The sequence below is a fragment of the Anguilla anguilla genome, chromosome 4 (assembly GCF_013347855.1).
Source record: "Anguilla anguilla isolate fAngAng1 chromosome 4, fAngAng1.pri, whole genome shotgun sequence".
Lineage (NCBI taxonomy): Eukaryota > Metazoa > Chordata > Actinopteri > Anguilliformes > Anguillidae > Anguilla > Anguilla anguilla.
The window spans coordinates 67,566,944-67,584,217 of record NC_049204.1 but is presented as its reverse complement, the minus strand read 5'-3'; the positions used below and the strand labels follow the sequence as shown (position 1 = coordinate 67,584,217).

Genomic DNA, 17,274 nt, shown 5'->3' with positions numbered 1-17,274 from the left:
TTCCTGGTAAGCAGGAATTGTTTCATAAGTTAGGAGAATCTACAAATTAATTTTTTAACCTGTATTTTTGAGTACATGTAAGTATGGATCTATTATGGAGTGATCTGGAAACAATTAGCTTTTATCTAAATGAGAAGTATTTATATCACAAAATATCACAATAATTTCCTGTGGGATTAATTAATCATCTATCAATCTATCTATCTATCTATCTATCTATCTATCTAAAAATACCAGTGTTCCTTTACTCCATAACAGATCAAAGAAAGTCAAACATGGACAATAGGAATCTGGAATCTGCACTCTCTGCTCAGCCTGCTCTGCTCAGCCTGGCCTCAGTCCAACACCACACCTCCTGCAGCTGTGGGCTGAACCAGGAAGTCACTCCCCTTCTCTCTGTCACACAGTTTCAGAGAAACAAAACTAAACTCTGTCCCTGTCAGTGTGAGCAGTAAAATGGCTGAAGGTGGAGGTTTACTGGATCAGGACCAGTTGAGCTGTGCAATCTGTTTGGATCTACTGAAAGATCCAGTGACTACTGCCTGTGGACACAGTTACTGTATGGGCTGTATTAAGGGCTGCTGGGATCAGGATGATCATACTGGTGTCTACAGCTGTCCCCAGTGCAGACAGACCTTCACTCCAAGGCCTGTTTTGAGCAAAAACACCATGCTGGCTGAAGTGGTGGAGAAACTGAAGAAGACAGGATTCCAAGCTGCTCCTCCTGCTCACTGTTATGCTGGACCTGGAGACGTGGCATGTGATTTCTGCACTGGGAGAAAGCTGAAAGCTGTGAAGTCCTGCCTGGTGTGTCTGGCCTCTTACTGTGAAACTCACCTCCAACCTCACTATGAATCTCCTGTCTTTAAGAAGCACAAACTGGTCAAAGCCACTGGAAACCTACAGGAGAAGATCTGCTCTCATCATGAAAAAATTCTGGAGGTTTACTGCCGTACTGATCAGCAGTGTATCTGTTATCTGTGTACGATGGATGAACACAGAGGCCATGATACAGTCTCAGCTGCAGCAGAATGGACTGAGAAACAGGTAAAGACTGAAACTCTTACACATAACACTCATGAATTTTTACAGTAATCCAGACATCATCTTTGCTCATTTCTGCAATATGAAGGTTAATTAAATGTTTTATTGAATATCTTCATTGAGTACATTTTACTCTGAAATGTTTGATACAATTTTTAAAAAGTGTTTAACAATGCAGTGATTTCCACAGCTGAAGTGATAAAGCAGTATGTAAAATGATGACCTGTTTTGTTATTGAATTTGATATATTTATTAAGTAAATTTCGAAATGTTGAATACATTTGAACAATTAATTTTAAAACGCAGTGATTTCCGAGTCTGAAGTCCACAATGATAAAGCAGTAAAAGCAGGAAGTGAACCCAAGTCAGCTCTCTGTGACAGCTCTGTTCACACCCCTCACCCCCCTATTCACTCCCTGATTGGGAATCAACATGGCTGGAGCAGCTAGTTCACTCACACAGTTTAGAAGCTTTACCTGTAAGACCAGTACATTATACACCCTGACCTGCTGTACATTGAAAATATATTTTAATTTGGAAAATGGTATGAAAAAATCATCTATTTGCAGAAGCAGCTGGGGGTGACACAGAGTAAACTCCAGCAGAGAATCCAGGAGAGAGTGAAGGAGCTGCAGGATGTGAGACAGGCTGTGCAGTCACTCAAGGTGGGTACTGACCAGAGGAGAAGACAACAGCTGGCTGCTGGAAGAGCCATTTCAGGGCTCAGTCAGGGCTCTCCTCCAGTCAGCCAGTGAGGGGCCCAGTGTTGGGCCACTTTCCAGCCCTGTGGGGCTCAATCCCACTGAGCCACGCTGTGGGGAACAGGCTGTCTGGGGTCCCAGTAAGAGCTGAGTGAAAGGCCTAGTTAAAATGTACAGCCCTCCTCCCTCTGTATCTCCTAACAGCGCTCTGCACAGGCAGCAGTGGAGGACAGCGAGAGGATCTTTACTGAGCTGATCTGCTCCATTGAGAGAAGGTGCTCTGAAGTGAAAGAGCTGATCAGAGATCAGGAGAAGGCTGAATTGAGTCGGGCTGAAGGACTCCTGGAGCGACTGGAGAAGGAGATTGCTGAGCTGAAGAGGACAAATGCTCAGATGGAGCAGATTTCACACACAGAGGATCACATCCAATTCCTTCAGGTAACTTCACTGGCTTTCTGACAGTCTGCACTGTGTACAATGTACATACATGGTGAGGCATTTTCCTCATTTACAAAGATCTGCTCCTGGCATCTGCATCTGCATAGAAATCAGTATTAAGACGGGTTTTCTTCTGTCTGTCTGCAGAGCTGTCAGTCTCTCTGTGCCCCTGTTGGACCTGAAGACTTACCCAGCATCACTGTCAGTCCACACGTCTCTTTTGAGGCTGTGAGGAAATCTGTCTCTGAACTGAAAGAGCGACTGGAGGACGTCTGGAAGGAGGAATTAGTCAAAATCTCTCAAGCAGGTTAGAACTACTAAAATAAATGATCTCCTGCTTTATTTAAAAATAACAAAAATATAATCAACTGGACAGTTAAAATAATTTATCTTAATCAATAACTTAAATGTGTTTGTTCAATTTTTATTGATAATTAATGTATCAATGATGCCTCTGTTGTCTCATACACGCAATCAAAAATACACATACTTTCACAGACAAACACACATAGAAATGAGACACATACACTCACACACAAAAACACAGATACTCTCTCCCATACACACACTCACACACATACACACAGAAATGCACACACATTGGGGTGGAAAGTTTTTGATCATGTGTAGAAATGTCTGTGGATTTTTCTATGTAATGTATTCAGCAGCAGGTTCTGAAGAGCAACTGGATAATTTGGTAGAAATTGACAAAGGCAGAGTTAGGTTTCGATTTCTCTGAAACTGCGTGACAGAGAGAGGGGGAGTGACCTCCTGGTTCTGCCCACAGGTGCAGGAGGTGTGGTGCTGGACTGAGTCCAGGCTGAGCAGAGCAGGCTGAGCAGAGTGCAGATTCTTGAGGAAATGTTTAATCTTAGGGGTCAAAGGGCAGATTTATTTTAGGACAGTGCTGTAGTGGTCCCAGTCATAGCCAATGTAGGCAAAACCAAGGCAACAGTAACTCAGTGTAAAGTGTGCTGCTCAACATCAACTGTATTTGATGTTTATACTGGGTTTGAAAAAGTTAAATTGCAGCAAAAAACATCTTGCTGTTATAGGTTTTTAAGTTGAGTTGCTTTTTCTGTACAGGAACCCACCCACCACCAGGAGATCAGGACAAGGCAGGTAAAAAAAAAATTTTTTTTTTAAATTGTTTTTTTATCAGAATCAGAATCAGAATCGTATTTTATTGCCAAGTACGTTTACCGGTGGCAACTTTCACAAGCCTGATAGCAAGCGAGATGCGAAGGGCGTGAGGTAATTGACAAGTGTGACAATAATGGAATGCCAAGAAATCTACTCGAGTTAACTACCATGTTCTTTTTAATAAAGCTACTTTTATCAAAAATTGGCTTTTAAAATGCTAGTATGTTTAGGTATCTGTCTGTTTTCTTGTGCTACCCTCGTTAGTTATCTAGCTAGCTAGCTAGCAAGCATGATACAGGACAGTTCAGAAAAATCACAGACTATTCCTTCAAATGGTCAATGTAGTCCTCAAAACTATGTTCTAAATGTGTAAATTTTCATATATAAATATCATAGAATTGTGGGAAATGCACTTTCAAAAAAAATAAATTCTGGGGGAGGGCTCTCATTTGGACCCCACCCCCCAATGTCTATAGCATGGTTACGCCCTTGTGTAACACACACAGATAGACTCTTTACTTACTCTTTATCTCTATATAGTGCCTTTGGAAAGTATTCAGACCCCTTCACCTTTTCCACATTTTGTTACGTTACAGCCTTATTCTTAAATTGATTAAATTCATTTTTATTCTCATCAAGCTACATACAATACCCCACAATGACAAAGTGAAAACAGGTTTTTAGAAATTTAGCAAATTCATTAAAAATAAAAAACTGAAATATTAAATTTACATAAGTGTTTAGACCCCGCCCCTAAAACAGGATGTGCTCCCAGCGACTGGTCCAGGATCAGTCTGATATGAACCTCCAGCACTGACTGAGGCAGTCTGGTCTGTGCTTTAATTTGAGTTATTATTATATTATTATATATATATTATTATTATAGTGTGTGTGTGTGCATGTATGTGTTTGTGTGTGTGTGTGTGCTTGTATGTGTGTGTTTGTGTGTATATGTGTGTGCTTGTATGTGCATGTGTGTGTGTATGTGTGTGCTTGTATGTGTATATGTGTGTGCTTGTATGTGCGTGTGTGTGTGTGTATGTGTGGGCTTGTATGCGTGTGTGTGTGTGTGTGCTTGTATGTGTGTGTTTGTGAGAGACAGAGAGACAGAGAGAGAGAGAGAGAGAGAGAGAATCCCTCCAGCTGTTTGGCAGAGGTGAGACACATCTGTGCTCTAACAGAACACGTCAGCACAAGGTCCCACGCCACACTTGGACAAACACACAGCAAGAATAGGAGTGTGTGTTGTGCACATGCATGTGTGAGGGTGTGTGTGTATGTGTGTGTGTGTGCACATGCATGTGTGAGTGTGTGTGTGTATGTGTGTGTGTGTGCACATGCATGTGTGAGGGTGTGTGTGTATGTGTGTGTGTGTGTGCACATGCATGTGTGAGTGTGTGAGTGTGTGTGTGTGTGTGTGCGAATGTGCGTGTGTGTGTGTGTGAGTGTGTATGTGAGTGACTGTGAGTGTGTGTGTGTGTGTGAGTGTGTGCATGCATGCAAGTGTGTGTGTGTGTGTGTGACTGTGCTTGTTGGTACTGTCTGAACATGAAGTTAGTGGACTGTGTAAAGCTGCTATGAGTGCTACAAATAAGTGTTTCATGGAGCATTACTGACATCCAGTGGCCATATCCGGTACTGCAGCCTCCATTGTGTCAACCTGAACACTGCTGTTATACTAAAGCCTACGGGCCAGTGGGGAGGCAAGGGGGAGGTGGCACCAGGGTACAGGGGCTAAAGAACTGGGGTACAGGCCAGGGTACAGAACAGCACCATAGAGAGAGAACAGCAGTGCAGGGAGAAGAGCATCAGAGAGAGAGAACAGCACTGCAGGGAGACCAGCAGTATAGAGAGAGAACAGCACCATAGAGAGAGAACAGCACTGCAGGGAGACCAGCAGTATAGAGAGAGAACAGCACCATAGAGAGAGAACTGCATTGCAGGGAGAACAACACCATAGAGAGAACAACACTACAGGGAGAACAACACCATAGAGAGAACAACACTGCAGGGAGAACAACACCATAGAGAGTACAACATTGCAGAGAGAACAGCACCATAGAGAGAGAACAGCACTGCAGGGAGAACAGCACCATAGAGAGATAACAGCACTGCAGGGAGAACAGCACCATAGAGAGAGAACAGCACTGCAGGGAGAACAGCACCATAGAGAGATAACAGCACTGCAAGGAGAACAGTACCATAGAGAGAGAACAGCACTGCAGAAGTGAGAGCAGGGTTGGGGTTTTTATGGAATGAAGGTGTGAAGCTTCATTGAACTGGTACACGGGTATATAGCGTATACATATTATATCATATGTAAAATTTAATCAGCTATGGTTAATGAATATTCGCCACCATCACTGTGATTATCCATATCACTCTACAGGACGGCTTACAGCCCAATAATTCATCATTCATAATTAAACTCAGGGTTTTGTGTGAAAGAGAGAGACGTTTCCAGAAAAGCCCCCAGGCGCTGAGGTCAGCCTGGGAAAGCTGTGCTTGTTCCCCACCCTGTGTTTTCAGCTGTGTCCCGTGCGTGTGTGTTTGTGTGTGTGTGTGTGTGTGTGTGTGTATGTTTTGATATGTGTGTGTAGGTGTGTGAGGGTATGCTTGTGTGTGTGTGTATGTTTTGATATGTGTGTGTAGGTGTGTGAGTGTATGCTTGTGTGTGTGTGTGTGTATGTTTTGATATGTGCGTGTGTGTGTGTGTGTGTGTATGTTTTGATATGTGTGGGTGTGTGTGTGTGTGTGTGTATGTTTTGATATGTGCGTGTGTGTGTGTGTGTGTGTGTGTATGTTTTGATATGTGTGGGTGTGTGTGTGTGTGTGTGTGAGTGTGTAGTTTTGATCAGGTCCTATATGCACTCTCAGAATGAGGTTATTTTCTCTGTAACAGTTTGCACAGCTGCTCATAAAGTTTTTGTTGTAACCTGGGAATCGGATGCCTGGGAATGCAAACCGCAGCTCTGACAGGGATCCAGTTTGTTTACCATGACACAGCCTGTATTACAGCACAGTCTCCCCCAGGCATGACCGCCCCCCACCCCCCCCCGCCGTGCACTGCTGAAACAGCCAGCAACCCCCCTCCCCCGTCCAGCGCACGTCCACACACTCACACTCACATTCACACTCACACTCACACATGCACCCACACACACACACACTCACACTCACACTCACATGCACACACACACACACACACACACACTCACACACACACACACTCACACTCACACACACACACTCACACTCACACTCACACTCACACTCACACACACACACACACACTCACACTCACACTCACACACACACTCACACTCACACTCACACTCACACTCACACTCACACACACACACACACACACACACACACTCACACACACACACACACACACACACACTCACACACACACACACACACACACACACACACTCACACTCACACTCACACTCACACTCACACACACACACACACACACTCACACTACACACGCTCACACACACACACTCATACTCACACATACACACACACACTCACACACACTCACACACACACACACACATGCGGGAATGATCCCCCCCCCCCACCCCTCGTGGCAGAGCGCACTCTGTCCAGCTCAGCGGCCTGCTAGCATTCTCACACTCACTCAGTTTCGCTCACTCCCATGATGCTAAGCAATCATGGTCAGCAATAGTCAGCATTTTTACACAGTTTTGCTGCAGTACAGTCTGCCGTTTAGATGCTGAAGCGCTCGCCTGTGACATCGAAGCACAGCCGTGTTCTCTGTTCAGACTACGTGTGAAGAAGGGAACGGGAATGGACACGTCCGTCCCTTCACTCTCTCTGCGGCGCCCCCAGGTCCCCAGATCATATTTAGCAGGAACTCCTATTTTAAGGATTAATGGGATTTTAGCCAGACATTTTACTGGTAAAACTTCAGTAAATTTAATTTGAATGTTCCAAGGGAGAATTTGCCTGTTTTCAGCAGTTTGGCCCGATATATTCTTTTCTCCCTGATGACAGCTTCCAGTTGCACAACTCAGGCATGTGATTTGAGTTAGTCTCGTGATCCCAAACTTTGCTTTGTATTTTTGTGGCGGAAAATTGGTGCAACATTCCCAAAAAGCATCACTGGCTTTTTCCAAGCGCTGACCTCAGGTGCGCACGAGAGGGCGCAAACGTAGATAACTCGTTCTGTAAGCTTTTATTTTATTTTTTTTTAATAATCTGCAGCCAGTGACCTCATGCGTTTCCGAGCGATGCTCCTTGGACGCGCTGGGAAAGACGCTCGCTGGCCGGAGACCCAGAGCTCGTCAGAGTGGAGGAATGCGCCCATCTTTCGCAAGAGAGGAAGGAAGCGATCGCAGCCGGGTCGCCGAAGGAACACAGCGAGCGGCGAGACGCCAACTCTGCGCCTGCATCCGCTCTGCTCCACCCGAACCAGCGACCGTCCCGCCTGCAATCGCTCTGCTGCATCCGAGCCAGCGCCCGTCCCGCCTGCAACCGCTCTGCTGCACCCGAGCCAGCACCCGTCCCGCCTGCATCCGCTCTGCTCCACCCGAACCAGCGACCGTCCCGCCTGCAATCGCTCTGCTGCATCCGAGCCAGCGCCCGTCCCGCCTGCAACCGCTCTGCTGCACCCGAGCCAGCACCCGTCCCGCCTGCATCCGCTCTGCTCCACCCGAACCAGCGACCGTCCCGCCTGCAATCGCTCTGCTGCATCCGAGCCAGCGCCCGTCCCGCCTGCAACCGCTCTGCTGCACCCGAGCCAGCACCCGTCCCGCCTGCATCCGCTCTGCTCCACCCGAACCAGCGACCGTCCCGCCTGCAATCGCTCTGCTGCATCCGAGCCAGCGCCCGTCCCGCCTGCAACCGCTCTGCTGCACCCGAGCCAGCACCCGTCCCGCCTGCATCCGCTCTGCTCCACCCGAACCAGCGACCGTCCCGCCTGCAATCGCTCTGCTGCATCCGAGCCAGCGCCCGTCCCGCCTGCATCCGCTCTGCTGCGCCCGAGCCAGCGCCCGTCCCGCCGGGGGGGGGGGGGGGGTTACCTCACGGACTAGCTGGGGGGTGAGGGGGGGGGTTACCTCACAGACGAGCGGATGAGTGGGGGTGTGAGGGGGGGGGGGGGGGGGGGGGGGTTACCTTGCGGATGAGTGGGGGTGTGAGGGGGGGGGGGGGGGTTACCTCGCGGATGAATGGGGGGGTGTGTGTGGGGGGGGGGTTACCTTGCAGACGAGCAGGCAGTTTGTCAGTGCGTGTGGGGGCTTGGGGGGGGTGGGGGTGGTGTGTGGGTGGTTGCTGTAGGAAGGTGAGTGTGGGGGGGTGGGGGTGGTGTGTGGGTGGTTGCTGTAGGAAGGTCTGCTCAGTGAGTGTGGGGGGGGGCAGGCGGAAGGGGATGGGGGGGTTTAACGACATTCACAGAGGCTGGGGGGGGGATTGGGGGGGGGGGGGCGCTGACCTCGCCCTGCGCTTGCGCTCTGTCCCTTCAGTCGTAATTCAGACATCTTCCCGCCGGTCCCCGTTTCGGGTTCTGCTCCAGATGGCTTTAACTGCACCCCCCCACCCCCCCAACCCCGCCCCCCCTCCCACTGGGTAATCACTGTCCAATCCGGTGTGTCTTAAACTTAATCAAATAAAAATTTGGATTAATGGATCTAAGTAAAATTTGCTTGCTATGTGTTTATGAATGATTTGCATCCGTAATTAAAAAGTTGGTGGTACAGCGAGAAGTACCTGTGTTTGGTGCTTTACGTGTGTTTGGAACACACAGCAATACCTGTGTTTTGTGCTTTACCTGTGTTTGGAACAATGCTTCTGAAGCATCAAAAAGGGACCAAAATCAGACTGGTATTTGGCACGGTTGAGGTGCAGTTTAAAATGTGCATTCATTCTTTCTGCAGAGAGGGTCTTTAAAAGCCCTTGGTTTTAGGGGCCCGTAAAAATCAGGGAATTTATTACGCTTTTATCGTCTCACTTCAGACAAATGCTGTGAGATGCTTTTACAGCTTACAAAAGTTCAATCTGCAGATGCTGTCTAAGATGACCTGAGCTGGGACCAGGTTCAGCTAGGTATCACAGAGCCATGATGGCTGACCTGGGAACAGTTTCAGCTCAGTATCACAGAGCCATGATGGCTGACCTGGGAACAGTTTCAGCTCAGTATCACAGAGCCATAATGGTTGACCTGGAATCAGTTTCAGCCCAGTATCACAGAGCCATAATGGCTGACTTGGGATCAGTTTCAACTCAGTATCACAGAGCCATAATGGCTGACCTGGGATCAGTTTCAACTCAGAATCACAGAGCCATAATGGCTGACCTGGGGAAGGGGTTAAAGATCATTGTAGGCTGAACTGCATCTGATGCCCCTGCTCAGACTCTACACGGTCTCTGTCTCTCCCCCCCTCCCAGCCCCTTCAGCCATGAAACAGGGAGGGGGGGGGAATTCCAAACCTGGGGGTAAAGAAAACAGGATAAGATGAAAGAGAGAATGGAGTGAGAGTAAGATGATGGAGAGAATGGAATGAGAGTACAATGAAAGAGGGAATGGAGTGAGAGTATGATGAAAGAGGGAATGGAGAGGGGGTAAGCTGAAGGAGAGAATGGAGTGAGAGTACAATGAAAGAGAGAATGGAGAGGGTAAGATGAAGGAGAGAATGGAGAGAGAGAGTACGATGAAAGAGAGAATGGAGATGGGTTTGCTGTACAGTAGAAGAGTGCTGGTAAGGGGGTATGGGCGGGGCTAGGCTGGGCGGGCCAGGGGAGCCTCAGGACACCCCTAAACCATCTACAGAACACCAGAGATTTATCAGCCCCAGCGGGGGGGTGGGGGGGGGCTGCGTCTCTGAACCCCCCCCCCCAGTACACCTGGGTAAACATCCCCCAGACCCCAGGAATTACCCCTCCCCCACTATCTCCCAAAAAATATCCATTCTGAGCTCAGGAAGCTGTGAATCCAGGAGCCGGGATTGGCCAAGGATGAGCCGGGGGCGGGGCCACGGGTGGGGCCAGGGACGGGGATGGGGATGGGGACGGGGGTGGGGGGGGGGGGGCTGTGGGATTCTGGAGTGGGGCTAAACATGCTGTTCTTTCCATTGTTTGAGTTAGGGTGGGAGAATTTGTGCTCGTTTTCGATGTATTTCTCAGACTCTCAGAGGGCACGGTGTGTGTGTGAGTGTGTGTGTGTGCATGTGTGTTTGTGTGCGCATGTGTTTGTGTGCGCATGTGTGTGTGCATGTGTGCATTTGTGTGCGCGTGTGTGTGCATGTGTGTTTGTGTGCGCATGTGTGAGTGTGTGTGTGTGTACCCTCACGCTTGTGTGTGTGATATTATCACTATTAGCAAGATTACATTTTCATTAGGAAAGCAGCACTCCACACGATGCACATTGTTCCAAACGTGAGCTTTGCACCCGGAGCCCTTCTGCTTCTGGGCTTCACCCGGGGCCTGCTGCTTGCACTGTGTGTTTAATTATGAACTGAGTGTCCCTATTCCCTGCCCTCCCACTACCCCCACCAACCCCCAAACTGCCCCCACCACCACCTCCCCTCCCCTGCCCTCCCACTACCCCCACCAACCCCCCTCACCCCCACACTGCTGCACATCCCCGGCAATCTGAGCCTCTAATTTAACATAACGAATGTCTAATTAGCGCCCAAAGAACACTTAACGAGTGTTATTAACAAGCAGAGGCATATTGATGGGCAGAGAGTCTAACTGAAGTCATCGGGATGGGATTAATGATGCAGTTGATGCAGCATGACAGTGCTGTGCTGGTGGGTGTGGCTGGGGGGCCTGTGCTGGTGGGCATGGCCTGGGGAGGGGGGTCATTAGTGCTGGCTCTGCTCTGACAGCCAATGGGGGTCTGATAATGAGCTGGGGAGTGAAATGGGTTTCAGTAAAGCTGAAAGAAGACATGAACAGTGGCCTGTCCCTGGCCAGTCTGTGGGCAGGCATGCAGCCCAAGGAGGGAATGCTTTTGATTTGGTCCTCCAGCGTTTGATGCTTTTATGCTTCTCCTAGTTTATCTCTCTAACGCACGGCGCTGGATTCAGACACGAAGCTCCGCTTCAGGGGTAAGAACCCACAGGCCTCAACCCCCCCACAGCCAGTTTCACCTCCATAAGCAGTCTAATGAGGCTGCTGCCTCTCTCACTCACTTTCCCTCTCTCTCTCTCTCTCTCTCTCCCTCTCTCTCACTCACTCTCTCTCTCTTGCTATCTCTGTCCCTCTCTCTCTCTCTCGCTAGCTCTCTCCCTTCCTCTCTCTCTCTCTCCCTCTCTCTCTCTCTCTCGCTAGCTCTCTCCCTCCCTCTCTCTCTCCCTCTCTCTCTCTCTCGCTAGCTCTCTCCCTCCCTCTCTCTCTCTCTCGCTAGCTCTCTCCCTCCCTCTCTCTCTCCCTCTCTCTCCCTCTCTTTCTCTCTCTCTCTCTCTCTCCCCCTCTCGGTACAATTACACACCATTGCATCCAATAACTTCTGGAATCCAAGGACAAACTCAACTTCCTAAACTTTGTTTCCTCTCTATCTGAGCTCATGAGAAGTGAGTTCATCTTCAGGCTCTGCCGGTTTCAGCCGTGGAGCAACAGCGCCACCTGCTGGAGGAGCTGAACTCTTCCGCCTTCTTTTCCTCACCAATGCTGCGGTTCTGTGGGTTTGAACCCTGAGTCCCGCTCAGCAAAGCCTCCAGGCTCTGATAGAGAACTCTGTACTCCCCTGGGGCTCATAAACACCGTTCGCTGAATTCCTACGTAGCTTTGTGCCGCTGAGCAACAAAAAATGTTCCACTCTTTGTGAAAATGTGCACGCTAGCTAGCATGCTAGCCATTCTTGCATTTATACAGTTAAATTAATATGTGCATGCTAGCTAGCATGCTAGCCATTCTTGCATTTATACAGTTAAATTAATATGTGCATGCTAGCTAGCATGCTAGCCATTCTTGCATTTATGCAGTTAAATGAATATGTGCATGCTAGCTAGCATGCTAGCCATTCTTGCATTTATGCAGTTAAATGAATATGTGCATGCTAGCTAGCATGCTAGCCACTCTTGCATTTATGCAGTTAAATGAATATGTGCATGCTAGCTAGCATGCTAGCCACTCTTGCATTTATGCAGTTAAATGAATATGTGCATGCTAGCTAGCATGCTAGCCAGGATTGCATTTATACAGTTAAAATTCCTGATTCAGCACTCTGTTCCTATAAAGCAGCTGTAGCCAGTAGACCAGCCTCTAGAGCACAGGGTCTGCTTCCTGGAGAGCTCAGGGGGGCAGTTTGGTTAGGGTTAAAATGGAGAGAGGGAGAAGGAGAAAGGAGAGAGAAAGCAAAGCGAAAGGAGAGAGAGGAAAGGAGAAAGGAGGGAGACAGGAAAGGAGAAAGGGAGAAGGAGAAAGGAGAGAGAGAGAGAAAAGGGGAAAGGAGAGAGAGGAGAGAAAATGGGTGGATCGGACCTCACAGACAGGTCCGTAGGTCACGGCACAACCTTTTTAAAATGCAGCCCCTGCCAGTGTGTTAAAAATATCCAATGAAAAGGCTCAATGTTTTCTTACATACTGAGTTCAGAACGATTCCGACCCCAGATTAAGCGTAGCCATCCCATAATTACAGAGCTAAAGTCTGTATTTCGGCTATGGCGCATTACTTCATATCTTGGCTTGTATGACATTGTTTTTTATTTTGATCTTTTTTTTTTTGGTTGGTGAGTCAGGCCTCCCCAGACTGGCAGGAGTGGCACAGCTGGTGAGGGAAACCCAGGAGCAGCTGATTCTGCTCCTGTGAGTTCCTGTCCTCCAATCACAAATCAGCACTCCCTCTCTCCTCCAATCACAAATCAGCACTCCCACTCTCCTCCAATCACAAATCAGCACTCCATCGCTCCTCCAATCACAAATCAGCACTCCCTCTCTCCTCCAATCACAAATCAGCACTGTCTCGCTCCTCCAATCACAAATAAGCATTCCCTCTCTCTCTCCAGCCAGCTGTGTTATACTGTACCATCCCTGTGAATGATCATTAATGTGTCTTATTAGTTATCCTGTGCCTGATTCCCTTTGATAAAATCATTACTGAAATTTGTCAATTTGTTTTTTAATATAATTTTATTGAAATGTTTTTTTTACAAAACAAAGCCGTGCGAATAACTTTGGAAACTGTACAGTGCCAAATGTTTCACTTTGAGTAACGCTCAGAGCACAAGCAGGCAGGGTTTCTGCATCTGTTTTAGCACCACACTGACGGGCTACTGGCCCAGGAACATTTCCAGCTGCCAAAGTCATTTCATCACATCTCCAAGGGATACCACAGGATTATTGTTCAAACTGAAATGATCCACTTTTCACTGTGAGTTTTCAGTTCGTCAAAATTGATTGTTTTTTTTTTTTTATTTTTTTTTTTTTAAAGAGGTCAGTTTTCAGTTGTCATTGGTTACTGCACTCTAATGGCTTTTCTTATTAGAACAAGGTGACAGGATGCAGCATGTTAGTCCTCAAAGCCAAATCTGAACACAAACTAAAGACGAGAAGAAGAAGATATCCTGGGTGTCAAAAATACAATGACTTTTCATACTTAAAAGAAATGTTTGAAGATCCGTTTGTAAAGGCCTGATGTCTGTTGCACAAACAGCCAGGCAGGTGGGGAGGGGTTAAAATGCCTCTTCCTGCTGTTTGGGGGAAACTGCGCAGACAACTGCGCAGACAACTGCGCAGACAGTCTCAGATGCGCACGGAGGGACGAGGCGAGACGCTGAAGTTTGGGGGTTCTGCAGAGCGGCTCGGGGCGTCCTTCCACCCTGCAGCTCGCTCTGAGGACAGATGTGCTTCGCGCGGTTCCTGGCAAACTTGCGCGCGAACAAACAGGCGTAAATAATTACATGACAACATTATTCCACTTCGCTCTTCAAAAAACAGGGCAGCAGAGCAGGATCCCTCCAGTGAAAGATGACCTTTTACAGGATGCTAATGACCCACAGTCCTGCCTCCAGTAGGCCCTGTTCACTTATTCAACAGCACCAGTTTTCTCTCACTAACTCACAAAAAGCAAAATTTAAAAAACTATTTTTTTTGATTTGATAATCTTACCCTAAACACTGAAGTTATTTTAAAACTGCTGTGATTTTGTGAGGAATCAGAACCTCAGTAATAGTTTCACAGACTTTGGAAAAATACCAGAGCAGAGAACACCCTCTCAAAACTGGCTGTAAAATTCCACCAAGTCTGAAAAAAAAAAATCCAGAAAAATGATTTAATAATGTCTATATTTGCAAATACTTCAAGACAAACAGCATGTGACTAATGATCAGAGCACCTACAGCATGTTTGTCAGCCTGCCTGGATCTACCTGAGAGGTCCGCTGGACACACCAGCACTCACCTACAGACACACTGAAAGTGCCAGAGTGCAGGTCTGAGAGAAAACTACAGGACTACATTCTGCCACACTACACACTGCAGTGAACACACTACACACTGCACCAAACACACTACGCACTGCACTGAACACACTACGCACTGCACTGAACACACTACGCACTGCACTGAACACACTACGCACTGCAATGAACACACTACGCACTGCAATGAACACACTACGCACTGCACTGAACACACTACGCACTGCACCGAACACACTACGCACTGCACTGAACACACTACGCACTGCAATGAACACACTACGCACTGCACTGAACACACTACGCACTGCACTGAACACACTACGCACTGCACTGAACACACTACGCACTGCACTGAACACTCTACGCACTGCACTGAACACACTACGCACTGCACTGAACACACTACGCACTGCACTGAACACACTACGCACTGCACTGAACACACTAAACTGCTCTGATCAGCCTACACTGTGCTCAGATTATTACACTCCGCTGTGAACACACTACTTGGGGCACACTAATCGCTACAGAAATGGGGGGTTTGGTTTGGGGGGTTAGGGTGGCATTTGAGCCATGGTTTGGGAGGTTTGAAGTTGGGTGAGGGGGGGCGGGGGTGCCAGTCCACAGAAAGAGCCCCCCCTTACATAACTATAAATAATAATATGCATCGCTAGGAAACAACATTAATTAAAAGATGACCACCCAAACAAACTACAAAATAATCACAGCACCTTTTAAAGTTCATAGCCAGCGTGTTATTTCATTAATGGGGTTCATAGCCAGCGTGTTATTTCATTAATGGGGTTCATAGCCAGCGTGTTATTTTATTAATGATGTTCATAGCCAGCATGTTATTTCATTAATGGGGTTCATAGTCAGCGTATTATTTCATCAATGGGTTTTTGTTTAAATCAATTTGTTGTACAGTCACTGAATCACATCTGCTGTCCTCCCATCTGAGGGCCAGAGTGACGATTGATCTGGGGTCAGGGGTCAGGGGTTAAAGGTCAGGGTTTACAGGCGGCTGGCGGAGAGGCGCCCTGGGGAAGGACTGCGACTACGACTGGAGACCTGCAACACAGAGAGGGGGAGGAGTCAGGCCTGGTGTTTTTTCTATGTTTCTTGCCCTTTTTCTGCTACTCTTTGTGTGTTTTCTGTAAAAAGCACTATACAAATAAAATTGATTTGATTGTGTGTGTGAGTAAGTGTGTGTGAGTGAGTGTCTGTGAGTCTGTGTGTATGTGTGTATGTGTATGTGAGTGTATTTGTGTGTGGGGGGGGGGGGGGTGTTTGTTGAGAAAGGTCTTACAGATTTATACAAACACAGCTGCACAACCTTAAACCAGCATGTGCCCCCCCACTCCCCCCCAGGCCTGCCAGACTCTTTCATCTCCCCTCTGCGGTCTGCCTGTTTCTCAGGACACCGGGTGGCCTCTGCAGTCAGACCAGCGTATAAACAACACGCTACCAACGTCTAAACACCATATAAAGCGCATCTGAGTTCAGCGCTCAGCGCTCATTGGTTGGTCTTGGTGTGGGCGGGGGCGGGGGGCGGGGGGCGGGGCTTAGCGGCTGGTAACTCACTAGATTCCGAGCGGGGCTTCCGGAACGGGAACGCACCGGACTGGCACTCCGACTCCTGCTCCGCCACTGAAACGCAGGAGAGACACGCCCGTTACCCTGGTTACCACGATATCCCCCAGCGAAACGCAGGAGAGACACGCCCGTTACCGTGGTTAGCACGATATTCCCCAGCGAAACGCAGGAGAGACACGCCCGTTACCCTGGTTACCACGATATTCCCCAGCGAAACACAGGAGAGACACGCCCGTTACCGTGGTTACCACGATATTCCCCAGCGAAACACAGGAGAGACACGCCCGTTACCGTGGTTACCACGATATTCCCATAGCTCACAGGGTTACTACTTACGATCTCAAATAATTTCCCGTTATCACAGATCTGATTTTTGTTTACAGAATAAATACCCCAAAACTTCCAATGCCCCATTTCAGAAAAACCAAGAATGGAGAGAGCAGTGGAGGAGACAGTGCAACAGGAGAGGAGGAGTTTCGCAGAGGAGGTGGGAGATGGAGGAGTCTGATTAACAGGAGAGGAGGAGTTTTGCAGAGGAGGTGGGTGATGGAGGAGTCTGATTAACAGGAGAGGAGGAGTTTTGCAGAGGAGGTGGGTGATGGAGGAGTCTGATTAACAGGAGAGGAGGAGTTTTGCGGAGGAGGTGGGTGATGGAGGAGTCTGATTAACAGGAGAGGAGGAGTTTTGCAGAGGAGGTGGGTGATGGAGGAGTCTGATTAACAGGAGAGGATGAGTTTTGCAGAGGAGGTGGGTGATGGAGGAGTCTGATTAACAGGAGAGGATGAGTTTTGCAGAGGAGGTGGGTGATGGAGGAGTCTGATTAACAGGAGAGGAGGAGTTTTGTGGAGGAGGTGGGGTACCAGAGCGCCCCTCCGGGTCACAGCCTCGCCCTTCACCAGGACGGTGTCGTCCTCCATCAGCGCAGGCCACACGTGGTACACCACCATGGGTGCG

The 17,274-nt window shown here is 48.3% G+C and overlaps 3 protein-coding genes across 5 annotated transcripts in view; 2 read left to right on the top strand and 1 right to left on the bottom strand.

Annotated features, from left to right (window-relative positions):
- LOC118225964 (tripartite motif-containing protein 16-like) overlaps positions 1-17,274 on the top strand; it is an 890,716-nt gene that overhangs the window by 14,008 nt on the left and 859,434 nt on the right. The gene's annotated exons all lie outside the window — the stretch shown is intronic.
- LOC118225143 (E3 ubiquitin/ISG15 ligase TRIM25-like) lies at positions 247-8,395 on the top strand. The gene is made up of 6 exons (XM_035413200.1): positions 247-1,047; positions 1,614-1,709; positions 1,950-2,183; positions 2,331-2,490; positions 3,270-3,305; positions 7,566-8,395. Exons 1-6 carry the CDS (start codon positions 457-459, stop codon positions 8,393-8,395), a joined length of 1,947 nt encoding a protein of 648 aa, XP_035269091.1. The 5' UTR covers positions 247-456.
- spata18 (spermatogenesis associated 18) overlaps positions 15,097-17,274 on the bottom strand; it is an 8,534-nt gene continuing 6,356 nt past the window's right edge. For all 3 annotated transcript variants that reach the window (XM_035415193.1, XM_035415194.1, XM_035415195.1), the window contains 3 exons: positions 17,181-17,274; positions 16,309-16,374; positions 15,097-15,795 (listed from right to left, as the gene is read on the bottom strand). The exon at positions 17,181-17,274 is cut by the window's right edge and continues 30 nt beyond it. In XM_035415193.1, coding sequence (XP_035271084.1) covers positions 15,739-15,795; positions 16,309-16,374; positions 17,181-17,274 — 217 coding nt within the window. In that variant the 3' untranslated portion in view covers positions 15,097-15,738. The remainder of the gene's footprint in view (positions 15,796-16,308; positions 16,375-17,180) is intronic.